The following is a 26,063-nucleotide window of genomic DNA, read 5'->3' as shown; positions in this document are numbered from 1 at the left end:
GTTATCCGTATCCCAGGTGTCCATGTCCCTGATTTCCGAGTCCTGGGTTACCGGATCCCAGGTTGCCGGGTCCCAGTTATCCGGATCCCAGATGGCCGGCGGGTTTTGCGGCCATCACAACTGCTTGTGTTTCCCGTTGGTAGTGGGAGTGGTTGGTACCACTCGCTCTGCGGCGGCCGCTGCGGCTCGCTCCATGCCTTTCTCTATGCCAGCTTGGTACACTGGCTTCATTACCTGGAATAATAGATTATATATTTTTTTATAACACACAAAAATATTAAAGGTACAATACTTATTTCAAATAACACACGTTCGTGCGTTTGTTTAATTCATTAATGCTAATACATTGTAAATTTAATTTATGAAATACCCTCAAAGTATTAAATACGTTAAAAGTTTAATGTTTAAATAGATTCGATATAAAGAAGACCCAAAAAGCTAAAATGTGTTATTATTAAGTTGATATACTTACATTATCCCACAGCCAGTTAGCGCTGTCGTCTATCGTCACTCCCAGTTCTCTCATTTCACCGCTATACCTGTAATCAACAAATTTCTATTACTTTTCATTCTTTTCTAAATTATCTCACAGGCATTTTTAAATATCTATCATGTTAGTAGAAATTATGGATTTTACGTCATAATAAATCCATTCAGGAGTGCACGTATGTCATTTGTCTATATATTTCAGATTTTCATAGTTTTATAAACCGGCTAGCATAATAGCAGTGTTTATTACTACAGACGAACGATCTATGAACCAATTGCCGGGCGCAGCAGCGCCAACACGTCACCACGCGTACAGCAAGTACAGCACGCGTACAGCACGTACAGCAAGCGTACAGCACGTACAGCAAGCGTACAGCACGTACAGCACGCGTACGGCACGTACAGCAAGCGTACAGCACGTTCAGCACGCGTACAGCAAGTACAGCACGCGTACAGCACGTACAGCACGCGTACAGCACGTACAGCAAGCGTACAGCACGTTCAGCACGCGTACAGCAAGTACAGCACGCGTACAGCACGCGTACAGCACGTACAGCATGCGTACAGCACGTACAACAAGCGTACAGCACGTTCAGCACGCGTACAGCAAGTACAGCACGCGTACACCACGTACAGCAAGCGTACAGCACGTTCAGCACGCGTACAGCACGTACAGCACGTACAGCAAGCGTACAGCACGTACAGCAAGCGTACAGCACGTTCAGCACGCGTACAGCACGTACCGTATGTACGCCCAGAGCACGAGCGTGAGCAGCGCGAGCCCCATGGCCAGGTTGCACAGGTTGGCCAGCGGGTACAGCGCCAGCAGGCCCAGCACTCCGCTGAGAACGTATAGCACGTACAGCACGTACCGTATGTACGCCCAGAGCACGAGCGTGAGCAGCGCGAGCCCCATGGCCAGGTTGCACAGGTTGGCCAGCGGGTACAGAGCCAATAAGCCCAGCACTCCGCTCAGCACGTACAGAGCCAGAGCTAACGCGAAGTACACGGACGGCGTGCGCGCAGCTTTGAAGATGTTCTTGCTCTCGTTGTGCGCCACGAACTGCTGGAACTGCTCCTCCAGGTCCTGAGAACGAGATAAGCACATTATATTTTAGTGGACAGTAAAAATGTGCTGTGAAAACGTTGGGTTTTGTTGGATCGAGAGGTCGCATATTACCAGATGCTAGTAAATATAACAAAGTAGAAAATATGCACCAGAAAAGGATACTTAAAATAAAATTAGACGTACATGCTTATGGTTCTAACCATTGTGCTATAACGATAGTAGAAATATGTATGTCGATGTCTATAGATATTTTTAGTTTTACGAATCCTCATAGTTTGTTTACCATACATTGACGATTCTATAATACTTAAAATTACTTTTTACAAAAGGTACGGAAATTATAACCATGATTGGATCCCATTTGCTTACATAAGGAATAAATCTTCATCCAACACTACACCGTAAGCGATTGGAACCTGAACAAAACATGACATAGACGATACTTATAACCTACAATTCATACAGATTAAAAAAAACTCACATGTGTCAGTTGTTGACAGTACGCTTGGCTGAACTCATCTCCACCCATCTTCCTCTTAGAGCGGAAAGCGTGCAGCGCCTTATCGCGGATCCTTCGGTGCTCCGCCTCAAGCAGCTGCGTCTGGAGGTAGGGCTTCGCCCCACCACAAATTTCTTCCATCAAGGTTGTGTATATCTCACGAGCTTCCGCTACTGCTGTGAGGTTGTTCGCTTCCGCTGTTGCCTGTAATTTTAAAGTTAAATTTGTTGATATCCGGCTCGAAGGATCAAAATACTTTTGGTCCTTCAAGCCGGATTGAAAAAAAAATTGTGGAAATGAAGATTGATAATATTAACAACGATTTAAGTGTTAGACAAATGGACAACGTTGATTATTTACTTATCGAGTTTCTCACTTAATAAAATCATACAATTACTTTGGAATACGCATATATAATTTTCTGATGACTTCTATATTCAGGAAGGCTTCCGTTTACCAACCCTATTACATACATGACAACATTTATCCCCTTAAGAAACTAAATATACCAACCCTACCAATTAAAGCACAAAATTTACCCCCTCATACTACATACATAACTAATCCATCAAAACCTACCACCAGCATACTCTTCGGCTCCGGCAGGTCGTTTCCTTTATAAATGTTCATGTACGCCTTGAAGTAGACCAGGAGGTCCTTGGCCTTGACCCGCTGCCCGTTGATCTCCTTCACCACGAGGTTATCTGGCGCCAACAGCATTGGTACTAACTGCTGTAGCGCCCGCTTGAAGTCTACCTCGATGTCTGGAAGATTTGGTAGAAATGTTGTATCACTACATAGTATAAAACAAAGTCACCTTTTCTGTCCCTATGTCCCTTTGTATGCTTAAATCTTTAAAACAACGCAACGGATTTTGATGCGGTTTTTTTAATAGATAGAGCGATTCAAGAGGAAGGTTTTAGTATATAATTTATTAGGTTTTAGACAAAGCGGGCGAAGCCGTGGGCGGTAAGCTAGTTGAGAATAAAGTTAAGTTCTTGGTCTTTTGAAACTTGAATTCAAAACTAGGTTTACACTGACATTTTCCAGAACAAACAGAAGATTGAACAGTTGATGCAAGAGAAGACGAAGAAAGAAAGAAAGATTTTTATAACAACTTGAGTAGTAAGATATTTGTAACCCAAGTAAATATGTAACTTATTTGCAGAAAAATAAGACATTTCAAATACGTAACCGCTTCAAACTTAAATGAAGCAATATGATTGGTTTTTACAAACACATTCCTCGCTATACACCCTCGCACATTATTGGTGATAAAGCCCTAAGTCAGTAAGAATATTTACCAGATAGTCGTCCATCAAACGTTGGGCTGGTGGCGACCTTGAGTCCAGGGTGCGGCATCAGGAAGCAGCCGATTTCACCGAAACAGGAGGTAATGTGCTTGCGGAGTGACTGCAGTTCTGGGTGTTGTTTGTCTGATACCTGATTAATAAGTTGAAGATTGATGGGTGATGTTTCAAATTCTACTAATTTAAACAAACTCAAACATTTATTTATTCAATAAGACTTCTTATAGCAGCACTTTTAATCGTTCTTACATAGCTTAATACCGTTTACCATCAATTCGGAAAGCAGATTATACGGAGAAATTACATTTTTTTAGAAACATGGAGTGTTTATAGATGATTATAATTTACAGAAAACAAAAAATATACGCGATTGAAAAATTTACTTTATTTATTATATTTTGCATACAGGATTTGAACTTTATATTTTATTTGAACAAAATATATTTCAAATCCTAGCGCTATGCAAAAATTGGTTGTCTGTAAAGTCGGTTTACTGACGATAGTTGAACGAGACAACGTCCGATTGTGCTTCTTTGTCGCTCGTTCCGCGCTCTCGCTTGCACTTCAAGCCTTACATGGAACGCCTCAGAGCGAGGTAACGCCGCATGAGTCATGTATGTTCGTGCGTGCAGCCGGCTCAATCGAATTATAAGACGTTGTCACGTCAAAAATGAAATATTTGAATATACCTTTAACCGTCGAGAGAGTATAAGCTGTCCGCCACTAGCACCATACGGTGCTTCATACGGGAAGCTCCAGTCCCTCACAACGAACTGCAACCTTTGGAACGGAGTTCTCCCTCCGTCCTCTAGCGCGAGCCGACCGTATTCTGTGAATAACTAAACAAAACCATTGATGAATGCAAGGAAATACGAAGGACCAATATATGAACCTTGTGGGACACCGATACCGATTCACATAAGTAAATGTTTTCCTGTAAATTTTATTTCATAAGTTTTACAAATACGTCTTAATTCTATGAAAATGTAGATATTTATTAACAGTAATATTGTATAATTCTGAAATAAATATTTATATGCAGATGTACATAATCAAACGCTTTACACTGTGTCTAAACCGTTGGTTTAATAGAATAAGTTTTAGTATTGTTTAGTTCCATCAATCGATAATAGATGACGCTAGTTGTAGAAGCTGTGTTTTTAAATCGCGCTTATGTTATTTTTTTGTAACTAGATATAAGAAAAATGATGTTGTAGTTCCGCGACCCTTGGAAATATACGGTCAGAGCGTTTTTGTGTGTTTTATTTCCGCCTCTGACCTAGTGTGTACTACATTGCTGGTGGTACATAACATTTGGTCCTTCGAGTCGAATATTGGAGACCAGGGTCCAGGTGGTGACGTCAGCGGCCTTTGGAGGGAGCGAGAGGGAGAGCAACCGGGACGTCAGCAGCCATTGGAGGGAGCGAGAGAGAAGCAACCGGGACGTCAGCGGCCATCGGAGCGAGCGAGAGGTAGAACAACCGTGACGTCAACGGCCTGCGGAGTGAGCGAGAGGTACAACCGTGACGTCAGCGGCCAGTGGAGCGAGCGAGAGGGAGAACAACCGTGACGTCAGCGGCCTGCGGAGCGATCGTGAGGTACAACATCCGTGACGTCATCGGCCAGCGGAGCGAGCGAGAAGGAGAACAACCGTGACGTCAGCGGCCTGCGGAGCGAGCGAGAGGTACAACATCCGTGACGTCAGCGGCCAGTGGAGCGAGCGAGAGGGAGAACAACCGTGTCGTCAGCGGCCAGCGGAGCGAGCGAGAGAGAGACAACCGTGACGTCAGCGGCCAGCGGAGCGAGTGAGAGAGAAACAACCGTGACGTCATCGGCCAGTGGAGCGAGCGAGAGGGAGAACAACCGTGTCGTCAGCGGCCAGCGGAGCGAGCGAGAGAGAGACAACCGTGACGTCAGCGGCCAGCGGAGCGAGTGAGAGGGAGAACATCCGTGACGTCAACCGACTCCGGAGTACAGGTGCAAGGGAGAAGGACTACCAAGTAGTGAGTGAAGTGAAACAGTGAGTACTTTGAAGTTTAATTAATCAAAATTGGACATTAAGTCCAAGAAAATAAAGTGAAGCGACGGGGAATCCATGCCCAAATTGAACTGAAGTTACTTTAAAACACTTAGAGAAAATTGCATTGTTTACATGAACTTAGAATATTTTCAATGTTTATATTGACTTAGTTTTTGTTCTTGTATTGAATAGACACTTGTAAAAGTATTTACCACTTATAATATTTTAGAGTTGAGGAGACAGTTTACACATTTGAGTTAGCTTTGTTTTATGGAATTTAAACATTAAGTTAAATTTATTTACTTAAGTTTTAGAGTATAAAGTATATTATTGTTGTTGTGAAGTCTCTAAAATATTATAATGGAAGTATTTAATAGAATTCAAGAAAATAGTAAAGAGCTTATCTCTAAAAATAAAGTAAATTTTAAAAAATTCCCTAAGGAAAGAATTACTGTTTCGTATGTTGAAACTCGTTTAGAATATTTAGAAAATCAATGGCAATCATTTCGCGATACTCATCGCCAAATAATCAGCGAGATTTCTAAGAGGGAGTTAGACTCTTCGAGTTATATTAATAATTCTATATATACTGAGACCGAAGAACTATATATAGATTACAAAACTGAATTGAAAGATGCTTTGATTGAATTAAATGGAAAAAGCCGGTCCGTGGTAAAGTCAAGTAAGTCAAGTGAGTCAAGAGAGTATCAAGAAAAATCTGTCATAAAATTACCTGTAAACAATTATACTTTGACGGATAGTATTGAGTCTGGTCAGTCTTATGTAGCGAAGTGTCCGTATTGTAAGGAGGCAATTCATAAATTATATAATTGTAAGGAGTTTGCGAAGTCGGACTATGATGTGAGACATAAATTTGTACAAAATAGTCGCTTATGTTTTAATTGTTTTGGTAGCAGCCACTCCGTATTTTCCTGTCGCCAATCCACCAGATGCAAGGTTTGTAAGCGTAAACATCATCCATTGCTTCATCCCGAAGAATCTAAAAATGTTGAGTCCCATCAAAAGAATGTGGTTGTCTCTTCAGCCACCACATCTGAACGCGATGTTGTTACGTGTTACTCGAATGTCCGTAGTCAAGTTCTCCTGGCTACTGCAGTTGTGGAAGCGGAGTCAAATACAGGTAAGGCTAATTTTAATTTGCGATGTTTATTGGATCAAGGCTCAATGGTTTCTCTCATCACAGAATCTACGGTCCAGGTTCTTGGGCTAAAGAAAATTCCAAATAAGGTTTGTATTTCTGGAGTTGGAGGTCAGGAAGATTCTTTAGCGTCAAGATTTATGGTAGAAGTAAAAATCAGATCAATTTATAATCCCAAGCTTACCATGGTCGTTCAAGCGCACGTTCTCGGTAAGTTTACATCTTTTCTTCCACCAAGTAGAGTCAATGTGCAGTTGTGGCCAGAGCTTTCACATCTGCAGTTGGCTGATCCGAAATATGAAGTCCCAAACAAAATTGATATGTTGCTGGGTGCAGAGGTTTATGCGCAGATACTTGAGGACGGTATGATAAAGGGTCCCCCTGGATGTCCGTTAGCACAGAAAACGCATTTAGGGTGGATATTATCTGGGCACATTCAATCAGAAATGTTAGATTCTGGAACGCACCAACAACCGAGAGTGATCATCAGCATGCACGCTGGATGCAATGAAGATGAATTACTAAAAAAGTTTTGGGAAATAGAATCAGAGCCATGTTTGGCAAGCAATAAAATAATGACAATCGAAGAAAAGGCGTGTGAAGATATTTTTGAGAAGACAACTAAGAGAGACAGGGAGGGAAGGTATATTCTCGACTTACCTTTCCGCCCCGAAGTAAAGCATGAGTCTGGAGATACACGAAGTGTAGGTGCTTCTATGGAGTTGCGGAATTTGTTTGCAAAAAGAAGAAAATTCCAATTAGCGTCTTTGGCGGTTAACACAAAGGATGATCCAGCATTTTTGGAAGCATTGGTCCCAGGAGTGTCTTACCCAATTTTTTCCGAAGGTAAGGTCCCCGGCATCAGGGTAGGAGACGTGGTCTTAGGGAAGACAATTTGCCTCCTGCGAAATGGATGTACGGAGTGGTGGTGGACTTACCCCCGGGTAAGGATAAGGTGACACGTGTTGTCACGTTGAGATATAGGGGTTCTCACATACAGAGACCGACTTCGAAACTATGTGTGTTGCCCGTTAGAGAAACATAAATGTAAAAAAGAAAAATATAAATGTATGTATATCATGTTAACCGTAACTCGTAAGTAAGGAGTAGTTATTAGTTTAAGGAGATGTATTTGCTCTATGTATTGCTGTATCTTTTTGCATAGATGTATTTTTTGTATTGTGAAGGACTATTCGTCCTTGGCGGGCGGTATGTCTAAACCGTTGGTTTAATAGAATAAGTTTTAGTATTGTTTAGTTCCATCAATCGATAATAGATGACGCTAGTTGTAGAAGCTGTGTTTTTAAATCGCGCTTATGTTATTTTTTTGTAACTAGATATAAGAAAAATGATGTTGTAGTTCCGCGACCCTTGGAAATATACGGTCAGAGCGTTTTTGTGTGTTTTATTTCCGCCTCTGACCTAGTGTGTACTACATTGCTGGTGGTACATAACACACTGTTCTATTCTTTCAATTTACCTGTAAGTGCTGTAAGTCGTCTTCCTGTATGTTCTGTGAGAGGTTGTATATCTGTACTGAGGACAGCATAGTGGACAGCGCGAACACTGTGGCACAGTCGCGTACTGTGGACTCACTGTCAAACGCCCCCTGTGTGTCTAGGAGTATGATTGCTACCTGAAAAATACATGAATATAATATGTAATACAAAGAGTTATTTTCAGACTTACGATTAAAAGATGGGTAGTTCAATGAAATTGTTGAAGTTTAAGTTTATATAATGTGAAAGTTTTGTATAGATCAGACGTTTGATGTTTTTATTATATTACTTAAGAATAGAATACTCTTATTGATAATGTTTTAAGTAATTGCAATTGAATTGCAAACTTGATGTCTTATTTAAACACTTAATGTCCTTATTATTTCTCTATCCATTAACAAAATTAAAACAGCTTTTTATACAAACCTTTTCCCCATCATCGAGTGTGGCCTTAAATATCTCGGACCACATGAGTATGCCGGTGGTGTCCCGCTCGGAGCCGCCCCGCCAGCTGAACCCGCTGAGGGGCTCCTCGTCTGAACCCAACCAGTCACCGCCGCCGCCCCCGGAACCATACTAAAAAAAACACATATTCATGATAATTTTAGCACTGTTAGAAGGTACATTTTGCAAAAAAAAGGGTAGAAACTCTTTATAATTATACCCTAAGCCTTAATTTGATAAGCTTCAATTAGATATATTTACCAGTAAAATAAAACAACAAGAGAGTCAATAATACCATAATGGGGAGAAAATTAATAATTCTTAGCTTAGGCATAATAAATATGGGCATGAATGCAATTTCTCAATATTTTTGTATTTATGAATGTAGAATTGACTACATTTTTCATCAAACATAGAAAAAACACCAACCTTATGATGCATATACCGTAGAAAGAAGTCGAGCAGGAACGACTTGCCCTTCCTAAACGCGCCTGCCACCGATATGACGACCACTGATCTATCTTTAATGTCATCCTGGAGCAGCAGTTCCGCTAATATATCTTCGTCCAGGATAAACGTGTGATCGGGGCCGGTGTTCACGACCTGGACGCCGTGCGGGCCCGTCCGCGCCGGCGCCGGCTTCTCTGTGACTATGGAGAATACATCAATTAGTATCTTGGAAGGTATGTATTGGATAAAAACTATACTATGTATTTTCTATCCTAATATGTGGGGTTGAAGAGATCGTTTAAACGAGGAAGATGCAGGAAGAATTGTTGGAAAAGATTTTTTTTGGGTTGGATAGTTCGTTTATCGAGGAAGGTTATATAAGATCAGTCTGTGACCAATAGGAGGACAAAAATGGAGGATAACATAAAATTACATTAAAATTCGCGTATTTTGCTAAACTTAATTGAGGTGTCATGTAAAGTAAAATGTTTTTATGAGATGATAAGTGACAACTTGATAATTTAACTTCTTTTTTATCTTCAAATAATTAATTATTAGCTTTCTAGGTTTCTATATTAACCGACTTCAAAAAAAGGAGGAGGTTATCAATTCGGCCGGTATTTTTAGTAGACATATTTAAAGCTATTATTGAGTATAATAAACAGAAGCATGATTTTTATAGAATAAATATATTGTACTGTGTTCATTATCTTCAATTTATTACCCTTGAAGCGGCATCTGTTATGTAATATTATAAATTGAGAAAAAAAAAACGTTTGCAAAATTTTTTCATCATTATAAGTGATCATTTAATTTTAGTTTGTGTTTTTTGTTGAGATAACAAAGTAAATACTGGTTTTGACTTTACTTTTTGCTTACGACTGTGACGCATTTTTTGTAGGTTATAAAAAATATATACAACAAAAATTCGAATGAAAAGATCCTAATATGAAAAAAAACACATATTATAGCTCAGATCAAAAGACAACAAAAGATAAGAATCAACTTGCAACAACAGCTAAGAGCTTATTTAAATATTATTACTAAGTCGAAATTGTATCATAACCACATTATAATTAGTCACCGTGAATCAGATACACCTAACTTGATACATCCGTGTGAAACTCTATACTTAGTCTTCGCACCTCCATCTTGATATCTACGTTTAATTATAGTCTTTATTTCCTTGAGATAAGACTGCGATTGCTTTACCAATGATAGTAGCACCTGCCTGTGAATTTCTCACGAAAACATTCGTTGCTATCGGTTTCAATTTCGCGTCTGCATATTTGCAATAACATTGAGGAGTCATTCGCGATTAGCAAAATTAATATTATCTTCTATGGCTATATCTATAAAATAGTTACAAATACACGTTGCTGGAAAGTTTAAATTGGGCTTTTAGATTCTATAGACTTCCACCTTTGTCGTGATGCACGAACCTCAAAAACAAACGTTCGACAAATCTGTATTGTGATACAAAAACAATGATATATGTATATCACCACGTATGATCTCACACTTTGCCTTCTAACGAAAGCTAAAACGACAAAAAATCTAGTCAGAAATCTCAATCCTCCTCCTCGGATTTAAAATTTAAATTATATATTACCTATTATATAATTATATTTGAAAAGCTGAATAAATAACAAGTTTGTACGTGAAGTCATCCTGCAAAAAACTGGTGAACAGTTTTGTAAAACAAAACTTGTTATGATTGAAACGATATGATTGGACTCAAACGGTAAGAACTAATTGAAATAAAAAAATAAATAGACATTAAAGTTGACTAAGTCATTTCGGAGATTTATCGGAACAACAAACAAAATAAATTCTATTGCACAGTGATGTGCTAAATTTCATTTACCTTTATGATAATTCAAAAAAAGTTTACTATCATTCTATTGTTGCTATAAAAATGTGCGAAAAAGACGACCTCAACCTTGAGCGACATGCTCAAACGCTGACCGGAAGTACGAACCGACCAAGGGCACTATTGTTCTTAATTTGACACTATTGTCCTAAATTTGAGTGTTTCCTTTTTAGAATTTCGATTATAAGCCCTAGGTTACTACCTGTTGATTAGGTCAATGATGAAGATCCATCGAGAGAAGTAATGGAATTGAATGCAGCTAATGATAAAGTACGTAATATTTGCACACCCAGATGGTGGGTAGAATGTATTAGCGCTATAAATTGTAACAACAACACCTACATTTGTATCTGCATTCTTGCAAATAAATTTGAATTTTAAATATACCTAATATCTTCATACATAGATGATAGACATTCTACTTCCTGTGCATTATATTTTGGTGAATTTCGTCAAAAATTGTCAAGAAAAAAATTCTTATATTCAATACGTATATGCTTTTAAAATATAACCACAGCACACATAGCTATATGTCATTGTTCTTTAACAATTGAAAGTGGTTTGCATTGATTATTGCAAGTATGTACTACGGTCAAGGTACAGGGACATTGGTAGAACAGTGTTAAATTAATATCGAGCTTTTATAAAATAGTAAAATTGATAACATTTTCGGCGTAGTGGTTTACGATACAATAAAATCGACCGATTTTTCAGGAAAAATCTTGTAACATATCGACGATCGACTGACCGGTTGGCTTAGTTGGTTGAGACCCTGCCCTCAAAGCCTGCAGAGGTCGTGGGTTTGATTCATACGCAGGGCAAATATATTAATGTGATGAACATCGATGTTTGCTCTGTACCTGGGTGTTAATTGTCTGATTATAGTGGAGATATTTACTCATCAATGATGAGGAAGTAATGAAATAATAACACTATTTATCTGCAGATGTAAATATTGCTAGTCATTGATTTCATACATAACGTCAGCGTTACGTCACAAAATAAAACATGTTAAAAAAAACAAATACTAGAATTACATAATAATGTCGGTACAAAATGTTGAAATAAACGCATTACTTGACAATTATTCGTGTTTAAATCTTTTGTAATAACAGTTACCTATTTTGCATGTGCACATTTGAAAATAAAAGTGAATTGCATGGTACATACATACATAGTTGGCCATTTACATTTCAAAATATATGATATATTATGTAGTAGGGTCAACCGGGGCAAATGCAACTAAAAAATAACAAGTTTCAAGTTTGATCGGTTGCAGTTATCTCCTTTTATATTTGGTAATTTATTTGACCCATTTAGTGATTTTTGTATTTATTCAAGATTATTTTCAACCAATCAAGCAATACAGTAGTCTTATAAATAACTGGTAGTGAGAATATTTCCTAAAATTGGTAGAAAAAGTTACATTAACCCCTAGTCGGGGGTAAATGCAACTAACTGCCATAGCTCTTCTTCTATTTCATATAAAACAACGAATATAGAATATATTTATGAGATTTCATGTTATTCATAGGATTTTGAACTGGATTACCGTGTAGCAAGGACGAGTTTTCAGGAAAAATCTTATTTTTCTGATTGTGGGGCAAATGCAACTATTTGTTAGAGAATTAGTGTGGGGAATGCAAAAAACTTATTCATCGATATATTTTTATTATTCTATAAATATATACAATAACGTTATCTATACAATAACGTTGCGATCGTAGATGGCGCCGCATTATTTAGAGGAAAAACTCATGTACCTACTTTGATTTACCACTTTAAATCGCAACAAAAAAAAATAACAGTGTACTACCTACTAAGTCAATTTTAGTTTTTGGTCAGAACAAATAATATTCTTTGTGTTAAATATTGTTAAAAACGTAAACCAAACAAAATACGTTTATTAGTTAATCAATCGTTTACTAAAAATTACTTGAACAATCACAGAACTATCCTACCTATCGTTTTTAGTTACTTATATTCTTTAACCACGCTTTATCTAATTTGAATTTTACTTATGAACCCGTCTCTGGGTATAATATCGAAGAAATAATCGATGGTTCTTCTTTAATTAATCATAAAGAAAGCATTTTGACTACCAAGAAGGATACATAATAAAAATATCGACACTGTCACATCACTAGTGTTTTTAGTTTCATACAAAAATATAAGGGGCTATTGTAACTAACCTCACAGTTGCAATAACCCCACAGTGAAATTTTCATGAGGCAATTGTAACTGCATCAATAACACAAAATAGAGTCAACTAACGCACTAAAAATATAAATGAAATAAGCTTAACGGCTTGTGATAATCGTGTCCAATCAAAAACACCTGCAAAAAATCACTCCTAAACAATTTTTTTGTCTGCAAAACTCGACACCTGTTTTTACGCACACCAACTTCAAAATAGCGGTTTGACACAATGGCCTATCAATCAAATAGTTTTCATCGTAGGGGCACCATCTATTACTTGTAAGATTTATTAGTCGTTGAGCTATTGAATCATAGGTGGCGATTTATTACAACAACTCTAATAAATTAGTTATGATAACTAGTTGCCATAGCCCCATAGTTGCATTTGCCCCGGTTGACCCTATATAATTTACTATATGCCAAAAACTGGGACAGTTCCGTAGGCTTTTTACAGTAGTGTTGATAGTTGCTGCTTAACTGTTATGTGAAATTATTATTTTATTAATTATGGTAATCAAAAGCGAGTTGAGTAATATGCTTAACTTTTTGCTTAGTTTTTTTATGATTAATTTAGGCTTACAGGAGATGAATAAATTTCGTTCAAATTTTCATAATAGTTGTTAATTTAACAGTCACGTATTAAATTAAAATTAATTACTATATTTATTGTTAAAAAATAAACCTTATCTATGAAAGGTTTATATCAGCACATTTTTATTATCTTCCTGAAGGAGATAATAAGTTAATGCAACCGTTTTATTATAAAACATATAAATGTGTCTGAAATTATCGCGGAAGCAAATACCAAGGTCTTATTGCGAATCTGTGCTATTAACCTTAGTATTTCTTTCGATAAAAACTGATATTGAGACATCACTATACAGTCTTTAAAATAGATATAATAATAATATAGATAATATGATATGCAGTTGATCTTTCTAGTATTTACAATTATCTGTTCGTATAACGATGATATAATATTATAACCTGTTAAAGGAAACCATTTAAAAATAAATAAATATTCTGATGACTAATCAAAAACAAAGCAATTAAAAATAACAGAGGTGTAAAAGAATAATAACAATATAAAACATAAGTAACGCAGATTTGAAAAATGCATCGCGATAGGATACAAAGGAATTCCGGCAAGAATTGTTACAATGAGAAGGTCAGATTTTGAACGCGATCCTAGTAGATATAAAAACGAACGTAAAGCTAGACTTAACACGAAATTGAAAACAACTAGACAAACGAATAACATACATTACAGTTTCGAAAAAATTACAGAAAGAATTTCGACTTGGTGTGGAGATTATGGTCTGGATAGCAATGAGCTACCAATTACTCGGCTCCGCAAGTAAAACCGCGGGCTACAGCTAGTACAACATAAAGAACAAACCAACAGCATGGTCTTTCGATGTTGCTAATAACATAATAAGAGCCTTCAGATACTATGTGAGCTAAATTGCAACATTCAATAACACTTGGCAAGCGTCCCTAATCTCGAGAGATAGGGTAGCCTCACATAGTATGTAATATGAACTACTACACCAACTACTGCCAGTCCGACTACAACTACTAGCAGTAGTGACATTACTTAAATGTTTTAAGAACTAGAGCCATACCCAACAATAAAGCTGGATTCACCTAGGTTCTTTTATTGATCGTCAATCATCTTGTTCTCAAGAGACAATTTATTACCGACCTATGTTTAAAATCTTTGATTTCTTATATTAATCGAATAGCTATCAGCTAAATCAAAATAATTACTAAAATAAAAGGTTATTGCATAAAAAATTCGACGGACCAAGTTACGTTTTGATTAAATTGGAGATAAAATGGATTCTGGCAATCACCTGGGGCAGGTTATTTACAAGTTTTAAAGTCAATTAAGGACATTCACCCTGCTGCCGCCATAACGTGTTACGTGTATCTATCAATATTATTTAAAAGTCATAAATCCTACTAGTCTTGCCATTTATAAGTTTGGACACAAGAATTATGATGCTCTTTCGTTCTTTTAGGTATTCAATCTGTAACTATCTATGATAATTGCCTTTTCAAAAGTGTGTTGTCTTATAAAAAGTCTTAAAAGTATTCCAAAACAATTACACGGATCTACAAGAAAAAAGCATTTATATCCTGAAAAGTCCAAAAAAGCACCAACATACATATCACCAATGTTGCGAACTTGCGAGTATATAAGGGCGGTGATGACCATTTAATATCAAGTGGTCCACGTGCTCCTTCCCATAGAAAGACGAAAAAAAAGGATGTTTGTAACTCGATCATACGGAACCGGCTGAATCATAGGGCTGAATGCATTTGAATGTGGTTACAGAGTTAAATTATAACTAAGAAGCTGTGGTGGAAAGTGTGCTTACAGGTGACCGAAGACGTGCTGTAGATAGTTATGTAAAAATTTTGTATGAAAATTGTAAAAACGCAGTGTTATATCGTATTACGTGCATCTTTAAGAGGTTTTCGATAGAAGCGATAATGTTTATCGAGATAGATAGTATTAGTTTCAGTGAAAGATAAGGATCCAGGTGAAACTAAGCAGACTCTTATTTAATTATACATCTAAAATTTCGAGTAAGATGTTTGCTCATAGGCTCTTTTTTACTAATAAATGGATCTGCGATATCCGAATTCTATGCTAAATAAATAAATAAATAGGAGCTTTTGAATAGGAGGATTTGTATAGACAACGCGTCTTATGTTATTATTACTTTGCTAAGCTTCCAAAAGCTGGCATTGTTTCCAAAGACAACTCCCCTCCCCACTTTTTCAACACCGCTAAAACAGCATTCAATATGAACACACCCTATATTCTACAGCATTAACGTTACGCAAGCTCACGTCATAAATCGTTGTGGATATCGAGTGAGCGAATCGATCATAACCGGTACATTTTGAGATGCTTTCACTTCTATGGACGTGACCTTTGGAACAAGTATACATGTGGTGCTTGGGATTTTTCCTATATATTTGTTTTAAAATGTTGTGGGTAAACAAATAGAACAAGAAACACTTGTGCTGATTTTAGAAGAAATACATCTAAATTATAAATGTATTAATTATGTTTCCACATAGTTGATTGAACTGAGAGAACTTCATAGCGATTTTTATGGACAATATGGGAAATATAATTGTTTGCCTAAATTCAGTTTAATAATTCAATAATAATAATTAATGATACTGCATAAATTATTGAGAAAACCATATACTTAAAGCTTTACTTATTATTTCTGACTACAAAGTTTTCATTATATTAGCAAGCTTTCTAAAATTTTCTCACAAATCTATCGATGGTTGAAAATATTACTACTGAGAACAGCAATCATAGTAATATTACCTACATATGGCTGGCTTACTTCTATACTTTACATTTATTCAATTCCCTTGAAAACCAATTTTGTACACGGAATTGCTGCTACGAACTTAAACTCAAATAAGTTCACATACATATAGTACTTATTAAAGCAAATAAACCCAAACCATATCTCGAAACCATTTAGATTCAACCAGCTAGAGAATGCGCAACGAAAGCAAATGATTGACAGGAAGTAATTGTGAATTAATCATTGAAAATTGAGCTCGCAGCACGACGCAGAGGAATAATTGATCTTATCACAAGCACATAGAGTAATAAATCGTATGCAGATGAATATTCACATTTGGCCCAGAGAGGTGATATCGAGTTGCAAGCACACATGGCTGGTTCATGAGTATTTAAGAGTTTTGAGAACTTTGAAACAAGTGTCTTGCTTTTAGAAGACGACGTTTATAATTATGTTGATGGACTGGATATTAACACTTTATTGCAAACAATATGGTCAGACAATCTGGTAATATACCACAGAAATATTTATATAGGGCAGCCTGATCGCGAGGAACGCGCTATCCCAGACAACAATAGGTAGGTATATCAATAAAAAGTGGCATTTATAGAGCGTAGCTACGCAAACATAAATCGTAGAGAAGAAAGGGCATACACAGCACAACCACAGACAGCCGAATAGTTATACAACAATAATCATGTTATATACAAGAAATTCATTCAATTCATTAAATAAATTAACTTTAAACGCTTATAATCGCAAACGCTAAATAATTTGGAAAATCCAAAAGTGCACGCCTCATAATTTTTTTTTAATAAATATTTATTAATTATTATTTTTGTTTATTTAATAACAATTAAACCACATCGAATCAGACCCTGAAAAATGAAAGGGTTCTATTCCTGAGCATACTCAAGCGTAAGAGAAAAAAAAAGACTCGATTAGTAAAGTATTTCGGTCGCTATCGTGTTAACAAGAAAAAGGATCCGCACATACAGACACACGGACGTCCAAGACAGAACTTTTTTAAACTGTTTTTTAACTAGTTTAAATAACAAAAATGACATCAAAAATATCATGAACGTTAAAAATAGTGTTTTTTCTTAATATGTGTGTGTATGTATTATCTTACAAGTGCAATGTATGATACATAAAGACATTTTAAGTTAGAAAAATCAGATGTTTTGCGCGAAGTTACAGTAGTACCCACCTCAACGCTTCGCTTATGAGGCGTGCAATAACCGTATAACAGACCACACTGCGCACGAACATCTAAGAATCTATCATCAATAGCACTATGAATCATCTGTAGCACTATGTGAATGTACTTTTTATATTTTAGGAGAACCAAATCATTTGTTTCTAACATCAAACATCATTTGTTATAACGTGCTTTAAGTTTTTGTTCATTATATTAAATTTTAAATATGATTACTTTTCTTTGTACCTTCGTCGGCACTCAACTTATAAGCTTATGTTTTTATATTATGTAGTGATTGTGATTACAATCCATAATCCATAATCCATACTAATATTATAAATGCGAAAGTAACTCTGTCTGTCTGTCTGTTACTCAATCACGCCTAAACAACTGAACCAATTTGCATGAAATTTAGTATGAAGATATTTTGATACCCGAGAAAGGACATAGGCTACCTTTTATTGCGAAATAATATGTACCACGGGCGAAGCCGGGGCGGACCACTAGTAGTTTATATGTATATTGATAAAATTAATGAAATATGTAATAATATTAAAACCATGTTTGCATGCCAAATTAGGTAAAAATGGAGAATGATATTAGTTATTACCATCTGTTATTACGCCCATATTTATGATATTGATATTTAATTTATTTCAGTTCGGGTTTAACGTTTGTACCTTATGATAAAAGTTAAAATATTGTTGTAAATGAGAGTCATTACTTTTATTACAGTAGTGTCTCTATCTATTCTTGGTTAACTGAGGGCCGATTTTTCAATGCTTGGATAAAACTTATCCGTCCAATAAAGTATTACACGATAATATTAAAATGTCACGTAAACTATCAAATACGGGCAATTAGAATACGTTTTTAAAATGGCAGTTTTATACATTATTCGACGAATAAATTTTATCCAAGCATTGAAAAATCGGCCCTAATGCGAAAAACTTTCTTAAATATCTCAAAAGACGTTCAAGTATTTTGACATCATACATTCATCTACGATAGATCAACAACATACAACAAAATATAACAAAAATATAACCAACACCAAGATAATTTATATACATTTTTCCCAATAAACCGACACGTGCGTGTTCAACATTAGCATGTAACACGCCATAGAAGAGAATCAACATCATCATAGAAAACACAGGTGTACCCCCGTACCCTGGCGCCTATCCAGCATCGGTTATTGACTTGGCAGCTTGGGTCACAGCCAGATATACGACTGCAGAATTCACATAACTATGAGCTTATTAGAATCGACCTGACATTCCGGCATTTAGAGACTGCGAACAAAAGCAATATAAATTGCATCTTTGACCTAATAGAAGGTCCTGCAGTGGGACCAATTTTCGTGACGATGAATGATAATAAAAGATAGATAAATATTTAAGTCCATTGTTCTCTAAATAACTTAACCCCATTAAAATTCGAGTCGCTTGTCGAGAACCGGAAGGGCAAACATATTTCTATACAAATATTCCGACAACGTGAGTTTGCTCTATACCTGAATACGTAGAGAAACTGTGCACAATATTTTATTAACATCTGTTTCTCGACACATAGGTTTATCACTCGTCAGACAGCTTTTAAAGATTAGATAAACAACTACCGTCCTGCGCTTTCACACCGCTATCTGCCCTGTTACCATTACCAGCTTCATTCTAATGACCTGGAATCCACTGCATATATGAACTAGTACAGCTTGGGTCATCGTTAATGGGTTTCTGACTATATCGTTATCTCGATGCAATTGAAGCCGTTCTCTTTCATATCTGTACTGCTCGTTATGTTTGTGTAAAATTAAAATTGCAATAGAATTAAAGTCGTGACAACTAGAGGACTTAAATATGACAGTCGAGGAAACACGAATACGTTTTAAGTATCAATCGTTTTGTAGAAATTGCGTTTATGTCATGCGATGCTATTTAACTATCAAGTTGCCACTTTTCTTGCGTTATTTGGCAACGAATTACAAAATTATTTGTCTAAGGGCAGATTTTTCAATGCTTGGATAAAACTTATCCGTCCAATAAAGTATTACACGATAATATTAAAATGTCACGTTAACTGTCAAATACGGGCAATTAGAATACGTTTTTAAAATGGTAGTTTTATACATTATTCGACGAATAAGTTTTATCCAAGCATTGAAAAATCGGCCCTAAATGATGCTACAATGTTCCGATCTATTTTATCTCCTGTCTTCTTTAGATACGTTATGCAGCAAAGAAATAATCATTATTCTTAGGTACACTATGTACATTGTACATGCCAAACAGGTATTTTTGTTGATTCTTAGACTTAAAACTTTTACCATATTTATTATTTGGTTCCTCTTTTTCTAGTGCTTTTTTCCGTTTTATAGACTGTCTATAACTTAATATAATCACTTGTGTTGGCGGCTAGCGCAAACTAAAGATCTTCTGTGTCATGGCCGTCCAATTAGGCATAAGTCGTATTAGGCACTTGTGTTTTCGTTTGTCCTAAATGTCTCGTGACAAAACTTTCCAATCGCACATGATTATCTTATCTTTCGAATCTTTCGTTTCTGACGGCTACATGCGTTGCTGCGTGCCAAAAATATTTTACATATAACCGCTCGACGCTGCCAAATCAACAAACAAACTCCGCATCTAATGTTCTATTGCTATCAAACAATTTAAATATCAATAGGCATCTCAATAAATGAGCCAAGTATTGGAATATTTACTCTGTTCGATAAGATGAAATGTATTCCAGGAATGGCAGTACTGCTTGGCCCTTTTTTGATTAATCTGTGGAATTTTTCACGACATTTAATCGTACGCAACAATTTTTAAATGAGCAAGACAATAAAGGCGGACATTTTAAGCGTTTCGATAATAAACTCATTATGGCCGCTTCAAGCTGGTCTAGACAATGATCTTTTGAACTACATCGAGAGGCACCTTAATGAAAGTATCTAAGATGACTACATCTTCATAAATATAGCTACTATAGATATGGTAGTGTTTCAAATTACATAATATCATAAAAGTATTGAATCATCTCAAGTCAAACCATCATTATTGACTCATTTCTTCGAGATTTTGCCAATACGCATGTAAATTACCACGCATTAGTTTTACCAATACGTGTACCATCTAATGTTCAAATAATGTTCTTGCCTAACGAAACCTTATCTAAATAATTCGGTGTTAAATCGAATTAGTGTCCATTGATATGCGTGTCGGTGCCAACGACCGATACAGAAGTAGGGCAAGATTTTAATACTGTGCCGCGAAATGCTTGTAATGAGCCCTCTTCACAATGGACAGCGTTGGTCCAACAAATGATCGTCGATGTTTGCAGCCATTACGGCGGTTATGAATAAACTTCTACAATGACGGCCGATCATAGACATTCAGGTCCTCTACAGTCTATACTATCGTGTTTGCCTCCACTCGACCAACGCTGGCCATTGTGAAGACGGCCCATACAGAAAAACTTCACCTGAATGTCACCTATATTGTTAGTTAAAAATCAGTGCTATTTGCATATTCGTTAACCTCAGCATACTCAGGAAACTTTCCGCGTGGTTGAAACCTAATTGTTAAATAATATAACGATTTATATGCACATTTTCAAGTCTAACTGACTTGATATTCGTAAAAGTTAACGTTCTTTTTAATATGCAGAAACGCTCCAGATTTATTAAGTACCTGAATTATAAGAGGCAATATGAAGAAGTATTACAGCATCGTACCGCAGAAAATAGGGCATCAATTCACAACAATACATGTAATTTAACCCTTTAGGTCTACCGCCGTCCATCCTGTTTCATTTGCCAAGGACAAACGTAACCTACTTAGCCCTGTACATTGTAGAAATCATACATCTATACTAATATTATAAAGCTGATGAGTTTGTTTGTTTGAAAACGCAAATCTCAGGAACTATTGGTCCGATTTGATAAATTCTGTCGGTGTTAGATAGCCCATTTATCGAGGAAGGCTATAGGCTATATGTTATCACGCTAAGACCAACAGGAGTGGAACACTGCGGGTAGAACCGCAGGGCACAGCTAGTCATACACATTTGCAAAACAAATCTAAGTCCCGTTACGAATCCGAGGTGTTGATAGAATAATCAGCATAGTGATAAGTGAGTTTTCACTTCACGATAACAACTGTTTAGGAAACATTCTTTCGCGGTTTCTATGTTAATGTGCCATTTGTATGCATTTTCCATAATTTCAATACACTTTCACCATATTCTAGTGTGAAGAATGAGGATTAACACAATGTGCGTGCATATGCGATTTCCATAACAAATGAGTCACCTTTTATAAAGTAACAATATAGAACAAGAGATAATTATTCATAATGAGCTAATGAATAACTAATACTACGACTTTGTCCGACGTACGCTGGGTTTCAATATCTAACTTTGGTACCATTTATATGAATCAGTCTTGTAAGAATAATCTAGCTTATTTTATTTGCCTCTATGCTAGTATACATGAATAAGCAAAAGGCTTCACAACAGATTAAAAAGCAATTTATCATTTAACCCGACGTTAAAAACACTTCGGCGATCGAACTTTTACCCGTGTTTCAAATCGTTAAGTAGGATTAAGTCCACTAATGACATTACAATGAATAAATACGTAAATACATAATTAGTAAGAAAATATCTTTATATTCTTACTAGTCGCTCTACTCGAGTTGACTCGGGATAAATACAAAATATAGCCTATGACACTCACAGATAACGAATCTTGATACTGGTAAAATATTTTTAAAATCGGTTCAGTAAATTTAGAGTCACTACCACGTCAAATCTTTACCTATTTTTAATATTAGCATAGACTTATATACATAGAAAAGAAACGATTCTAAAGTAAATAGCGTATGTTTTCTTTATAACCGGAAATATCGGAAGATTCATTGCATTTTGGCGACCATCATAATTTACGCGAATATAAATTTAGCACCACCTACGTGTACATCCCCTGCAGTCGCCAGTTGACTCACAGTCCTGTTTGACAGGGGAATGATAGTGCGTCCCAGATAAAAACTGGTAGGTGGTAGCATACATCATGTTTCACTTTACTTTTCAGTTTTATTTTTATCTACCTGCAATCTGCATAGTAACCTGTTGATATTTGCTTGATTGAGCAAAAAACATATGGACATAGACAAAAATCGTATTTGTGCACGATATAGATATTTGCCTCCATGTCTACTCCTTATTCCGTTGTCAAGGATTTTTATGATACCGTCCCTTAAGTTTTATTTTTTAATCAAGGTCTTAGATCACATAAATAAGTAATAACGCAATTGTCTATTTTTCGAAACCACAGGTCGAAACCAATAATAATTTGACAAGGAAATAAACCTTGTCCACTCCACGAGTTGCACTATTGTTTAAGAACAATAAAGAACACGCTGTACACAATAACATTACATAAATTAAAATACACATGCAACCGATTTATAATAACTAATAAGCTACGTATACGATATTATATGACGTTACTCCGCCGACCTCAGGCGAGGTGAAGGACCAAACCGACTTGTTCCGCACGAGAAAAAATACGCGCATTTTGTAATTTGCACTTTTTGTTACTTATCTCGGCATAAAATAATCGCGCCAGAATCCTTACAAGGCTAAAAATCGAAGACTTTAGATGTTACTGCGACGCGGACGGTCTGACGCGGTCAGTGGCATAAAATACCCTTACAAGAATGTACGTAATAATGTAACGTCTTTTGCTGCCTCGACAAAATACTAGAACACGCGAATAACGCCGCAGAGAAACCAAAACTATTTTTAAATGAATTCATATGAAATTCTTTTCTAAATAAGTTTTAAGTGTACAAAATATATTATCTGTTTATTCTTAATCCTAGAGTATTCGTCTTTTAGATTTTATTACTGGAATTGAGAAGCAAGATGAATTAGAACTAACTAATAGATTTAAAAATAGTCCTGAATTATCAAATAACAATCAAACAATCCTAGCAAAGAAAAGAGGCCTCTGCATTTGGATAATTGAGGTCAGAAGAATCAAATAAGCCGAAGAATCTTGTAGACACACACTAACATATTAGTAACTAAATAAATTTTAGAGTTTTTGAGTGAGATTTTACACAAAAAGTATGGAAATTAAACATAAAATCTGTTCATTTCTAAACATTTAACACACTCATGCTACAGCATGATAAACACCTAATAAATACATAATAAATGTAAGTAAATCGAGTAAATAAAAACAGAATAAACATAAAAAAGAAATCAGTCAATCCAGTCCGCTACCAACAGTTTCATTATTCAATGATTATTCAATAACATTAATTGATGCGAGTCAGTTAACTTATTGTTGTTTGTTTATATCCATAAAAATTATCAATTTATAGTTAATATAAAAATGAATCCCAAAATGTGTTGGTATGCGCATAACTTAAGAATGACTGAACCGATTTTCGTTAATTCATTTTTTATAATATTCTTTCTTCTTCTACTTCAATAAGGATGGTTCTTATGTCGAGAAAATTTAAAGATGAAGAGGACCGCTAGTTTATAATAAATTTGTGATTGGATTCATTTGTTTAGTCAGATAATGATAGTGCAAAAAAGGAAATTTGGTGTCACTAAATAAGTTTTAAGAAATGGTTTTAAAAATATTATCTCTCTGCCAGTTTGTATTCATGAGAACTGAACTGTTACATACAAACTAACTCATTGCACTAACACTTCTCTATTTATTAGTCTCTATTTTATTTCATACATTTCAACATATAATTCAGTATTTTTCCATATCTCATATAAATAAATAATCTACCATATTCAAATCATATTACAAAGCAATAGACAACTCAATAATAACCATAATTGACTGGAATATAAATTAAAATCTGATAAACATTAGTGTGGTTCTCAGAATTATAAAAACAACCTGTCAAGGTCAATTTCTTCAATGGCAACTTAGATAAGATTTCAAGATGAAATCTTATTTTATTCAAAAGTATCACAATTTAAATCTAGTATTAAATCACTTAGAATAATTATAAAAAGGTATAAATCTAATAAAAAAATAATTGCAATGTAATTATTTAGAACTAGTGGTCCGTCCTGGCTTCGCCCAAGGTACATATTTACGTTTTCCGGGATAAAATATAGCCTATACGGATTCGAAGAATCCCTCTAAGTAATGGTAAAAGAAATATTGAAATCGGTCCAGTAGTTTTTGAGCCTATTCAATACAAACATACAAAAATACGAAGGTTTCCTCTTTATAATATTAGTATAGAAGTATAGATGATCAATTGAGAGACAACTCAGGGAATTAATCATTTTTACATAATATACAATTAAATATCAAATCAAGGATGAAAACAAAGAGAAATCAGTATTTTCTTTGTCTTTTTATTGTACAATCTTAAAACCAAGAAAAACTTATTTAAAACAGCAATACTTTATTATCTCAATGTGATTAATAGATCTACAATTAATAAATATCATGCCCAGTGGCTTTTTTCTTATCTTTTTGTATTATGATAAAAAGTATGATGTCATTAAAACAATAAAAATAGCATGGTGTGTTTTGTACATTTTATTAATAATTTTATGAAGTATAGTGCATAATAGAGTGTTTAATCAAGTTTCTCTACTAAAAGCAATAAAGATTAATTAAGTTAATATTCATGTAATAGGAAAGATAAGGGTAATACAACAAAACCAAATACATATTATCAATAAAATATCACAATGAATAATTGCTACTGTTGAATTCAATAACAATGTTATACTATCTATATTATTTAAATTAATCATTAAAATTTATGTTGTGAATAAAAAAATAGAACATACATGCACCTCAACGATAAAATCCTTTGTGTACAGTAATGGGTAATTTTATTGATTATTGTGGAATTTTAATTAGCATAATTTCGTTTTAATTGAATTATTTCGCTAAGTTCACATTTATTTATCCAAGTGCTCGATTTTGTTTTGCACGAAAGGTCGTGTTAACCTTCAAGTTTATTTCAATATACGCAAAAGGTTAAAGAGTAAATAGCAATTATTTTCGATGATACGTGACAATGAATCTTGACAAGACATATGATAATAAAAACATTTACCTGAGGCAAGACTTCTATCGGATCCTCCCGTCATTTTCGCGCGCTCGCTGCACTCTTTATGACACACAAAGCGTGAGGAGGCTAGCGCACCTCATTCCTTGAGGACCAGCACCAAAATCCAGGCAGCAATTATAAAAAGAACCCATTTTCAATGTCACAAGTAACACGAGGGTAACTGGCGCGACGCAGCAGTTTGCACCACGCACTGAAGACACTCGCACTCTTAACTATAATATTTCAACAATGATTACCTTCTTCCTCATGGAAATTCGTTTCCTGATGTTTGTATTCCTCGATATCAGCCATGACCAATTTATTTATTTCGTGAACTGACTTGACTGAACATAGCGACATGCAATTTTTCCAACACGACGCAGGATGACAACATAA

General features: G+C 35.6%; 1 protein-coding gene across 1 annotated transcript; it reads right to left on the bottom strand.

The window, feature by feature from the left end:
- Positions 1 to 92: 92 nt before the first annotated feature.
- Positions 93 to 26,063, bottom strand: LOC149480741 (atlastin-like). The gene is made up of 12 exons (XM_089706336.1): positions 25,925 to 26,063; positions 25,674 to 25,770; positions 8,919 to 9,139; positions 8,472 to 8,621; positions 8,027 to 8,182; positions 4,057 to 4,206; positions 3,362 to 3,500; positions 2,637 to 2,821; positions 2,040 to 2,261; positions 1,362 to 1,576; positions 473 to 539; positions 93 to 234 (listed from the first exon to the last, which is right to left on the bottom strand). The coding sequence occupies exons 2-12, from the start codon at positions 25,705 to 25,707 to the stop codon at positions 115 to 117; spliced, it is 1,659 nt and encodes a 552-aa protein (XP_089562462.1). The 5' UTR covers positions 25,708 to 25,770; positions 25,925 to 26,063; the 3' UTR covers positions 93 to 114.

This window comes from Colias philodice, chromosome 18 (assembly GCF_061535455.1).
Source record: "Colias philodice isolate Cphi_HAF_F1 chromosome 18, ilColPhil1 Martin Lab GWU primary, whole genome shotgun sequence".
Lineage (NCBI taxonomy): Eukaryota > Metazoa > Arthropoda > Insecta > Lepidoptera > Pieridae > Colias > Colias philodice.
Note: the sequence above shows the minus strand (reverse complement) of the source record. Positions and strands in the feature narration are given on the sequence as shown.

Bases quoted from the DNA above. Each gene is read 5' to 3' on its own strand.
- LOC149480741 (XM_089706336.1), bottom strand. From the start codon at position 25,707: ATGACGGGAGGATCCGATAGAAGTCTTGCCTCAG. The intron at 2,822-3,361 runs GTAAATATTCTT...CAAATCTTCCAG, and splicing joins GTTTGATGGACGACTATCTG to ACATCGAGGTAGACTTCAAG. The intron at 540-1,361 runs GTACGTGCTGTA...TGTTGATTACAG, and splicing joins GTGCTCTGGGCGTACATACG to GTATAGCGGTGAAATGAGAG.